The sequence below is a fragment of the Oncorhynchus gorbuscha genome, unplaced genomic scaffold (genome assembly GCF_021184085.1).
Source record: "Oncorhynchus gorbuscha isolate QuinsamMale2020 ecotype Even-year unplaced genomic scaffold, OgorEven_v1.0 Un_scaffold_3188, whole genome shotgun sequence".
NCBI classification, from domain to species: domain Eukaryota; kingdom Metazoa; phylum Chordata; class Actinopteri; order Salmoniformes; family Salmonidae; genus Oncorhynchus; species Oncorhynchus gorbuscha.
This window is the reverse complement of record NW_025747505.1, coordinates 27,516-30,351: the sequence shown is the minus strand read 5'-3', so window position 1 is coordinate 30,351 and position 2,836 is coordinate 27,516. Positions and strand designations below refer to the sequence as shown.

General features: G+C 48.9%; 1 protein-coding gene across 1 annotated transcript; it reads right to left on the bottom strand.

The window, feature by feature from the left end:
* Nucleotides 1-745: 745 nt before the first annotated feature.
* On the bottom strand, nucleotides 746-1,750 carry LOC124027400 (histidine-rich protein PFHRP-II-like). The gene has a single exon (XM_046339839.1). The coding sequence runs from the start codon at nucleotides 1,748-1,750 to the stop codon at nucleotides 746-748; it is 1,005 nt and encodes a 334-aa protein (XP_046195795.1).
* Nucleotides 1,751-2,836: the final 1,086 nt, after the last annotated feature.

Here is a 2,836-nt window from a genome sequence, read left to right as displayed (position 1 = left end):
TGTTAAGGGGTTCTAGTGTTAAGGGGGTTCTAGTGTTAAGGGGGTTCTAGTGTTAAGGGGGTTCTAGTGTTAAGAGGGGTTCTAGTGTTAAGGGGGTTCTAGTGTTAAGGGGAGTTCTAGTGTTAAGGGGGTTCTAGTGTTAAGTGGGGTTCTAGTGTTAAGGGAGTTCTAGTGTTAAGGGGGTTCTAGTGTTAAGGGGGTTCTAGTGTTAAGGGGGTTCTAGTGTTAAGGGGTTCTAGTGTTAAGGGGGTTCTAGTGTTAAGGGGTTCTAGTGTTAAGGGGTTCTAGTGTTAAGGGGGTTCTAGTGTTAAGGGGGTTATAGTGTTAAGGGGTTCTAGTGTTAAGGGGTTCTAGTGTTAAGGGGGTTCTAGTGTTAAGGGGGGGGTTCTAGTGTTAAGGGGGTTTCTAGTGTTAAGGGGGTTCTAGTGTTAAGGGGTTTCTAGTGTTAAGGGGGTTCTAGTGTTAAGGGGTTTCTAGTGTTAAGGGGGTTCTAGTGTTAAGGGGGGTTCTAGTGTTAAGGGGTTTCTAGTGTTAAGGGGTTCTAGTGTTAAGGGGTGCTAACGTTAAGGGGTGCTAACGTTAAGGGGTTATAGCGTTAAGGGGTTCTAGTGTTAAGGGGGATCTAGTGTTAAGGGGGTTTCTAGTGTTAAGGGGGGTTCTAGTGTTAAGGGGTGCTAACGTTAAGGGGTTATAGCGTTAAGGGGGTGTGAGTAGTAGAGGAAAGGGAAAGGAGGGAGGAGAAGTGTCAGCAGAGAGAGATTTGAGAGTCTGAGTGATATCCTGCCATGGCCGCTACGCTCTGCACTGCATTCAGCTGTAAATACATGTGATGAGAGTCTGAGTGATATCCTGCCATGGCCGCTACGCTCTGCACTGGGTTCAGCTGTAAATACATGTGATGAGAGTCTGAGTGATATCCTGCCGCTACGCTCTGCACTGCATTCAGCTGTAAATACATGTGATGAGAGTCTGAGTGATATCCTGCCATGGCCGCTACGCTCTGCACTGCATTCAGCTGTAAATACATGTGATGAGAGTCTGAGTGATATCCTGCCATGGCCGCTACGCTCTGCACTGCATTCAGCTGTAAATACATGTGATGAGAGTCTGAGTGATATCCTGCCGCTACGCTCTGCACTGGGTTCAGCTGTAAATACATGTGATGAGAGTCTGAGTGATATCCTGCCATGGCCGCTACGCTCTGCACTGGGTTCAGCTGTAAATACATGTGATGAGAGTCTGAGTGATATCCTGCCATGGCCGCTACGCTCTGCACTGCGTTCAGCTGTAAATACATGTGATGAGAGTCTGAGTGATATCCTGCCATGGCCGCTACGCTCTGCACTGGGTTCAGCTGTAAATACATGTGATGAGAGTCTGAGTGATATCCTGCCGCTACGCTCTGCACTGCGTTCAGCTGTAAATACATGTGATGAGAGTCTGAGTGATATCCTGCCATGGCCGCTACGCTCTGCACTGGGTTCAGCTGTAAATACATGTGATGAGAGTCTGAGTGATATCCTGCCGCTACGCTCTGCACTGCGTTCAGCTGTAAATACATGTGATGAGAGTCTGAGTGATATCCTGCCGCTACGCTCTGCACTGGGTTCAGCTGTAAATACATGTGATGAGAGTCTGAGTGATATCCTGCCGCTACGCTCTGCACTGCGTTCAGCTGTAAATACATGTGATGAGAGTCTGAGTGATATCCTGCCGCTACGCTCTGCACTGGGTTCAGCTGTAAATACATGAGAGTCTGAGTGATATCCTTCCGCTACGCTCTGCACTGCATTCAGCTGTAAATACATGTGATGAGAGTCTGAGTGATATCCTGCCGCTACGCTCTGCACTGCGTTCAGCTGTAAATACATGAGAGTCTGAGTGATATCCTGCCGCTACGCTCTGCACTGCATTCAGCTGTAAATACATGTGATGAGAGTCTGAGTGATATCCTGCCGCTACATTTGATGCCATTGTTATGTAACTGTCATCATCATACCAGGCTGAGAGAGGACAGGGAGGGAGGGAGGGAGGGAGGGAGGGAGGGAGGGAGGGAGGGAGGAGGGAGGGAGGGAGGGAGGGAGTGGTGAGTGGTGGTGGTGGTGGTGGTGGTGAGTGAGTGAGTGGTGAGTGGTGAGTGAGTGAGTGAGTGAGTGAGTGGTGAGTGAGTGAGTGAGTGAGTGGTGAGTGAGTGAGTGAGTGAGTGGTGAGTGAGTGAAGTGAGGGGGGAGGGAGGGAGGGAGGGAGGGAGGGAGGGAGGGAGGGAGGGAGAAAAAGAGGGACGGACGTTGGGAGTGACGGAGAGAGAGGTGGAGTCACAGGGGGGGGGCACAAACTAGTTATATTGAAAGTAATTCAACCCAATCTTTGTATTTGTATGTGAACACCTCATTAAGGGAACACTCAGGTATATTATTGTGTATCATGGTAGAGAACACCTCGTTAAGGGAACAGTCAGGTATGGTAGAGAACACCTCGTTAAGGGAACAGTCAGGTATGGTAGAGAACACCTCGTTAAGGGAACAGTCAGGTATGGTAGAGAACACCTCGTTAAGGGAACAGTCAGGTATGGTAGAGAACACCTCGTTAAGGGAACAGTCAGGTATGGTAGAGAACACCTTGTTAAGGGAACAGTCAGGTATGGTAGAGAACACCTCGTTAAGGGAACAGTCAGGTATGGTAGAGAACACCTCGTTAAGGGAACAGTCAGGTATGGTAGAGAACACCTCGTTAAGGGAACAGTCAGGTATGGTAGAGAATACCTCGTCAAGGGAACAGTCAGGTATATTATTGTGTATCGTGGTAGAGAACACCTCGTTAAGGGAACAGTCAGGTA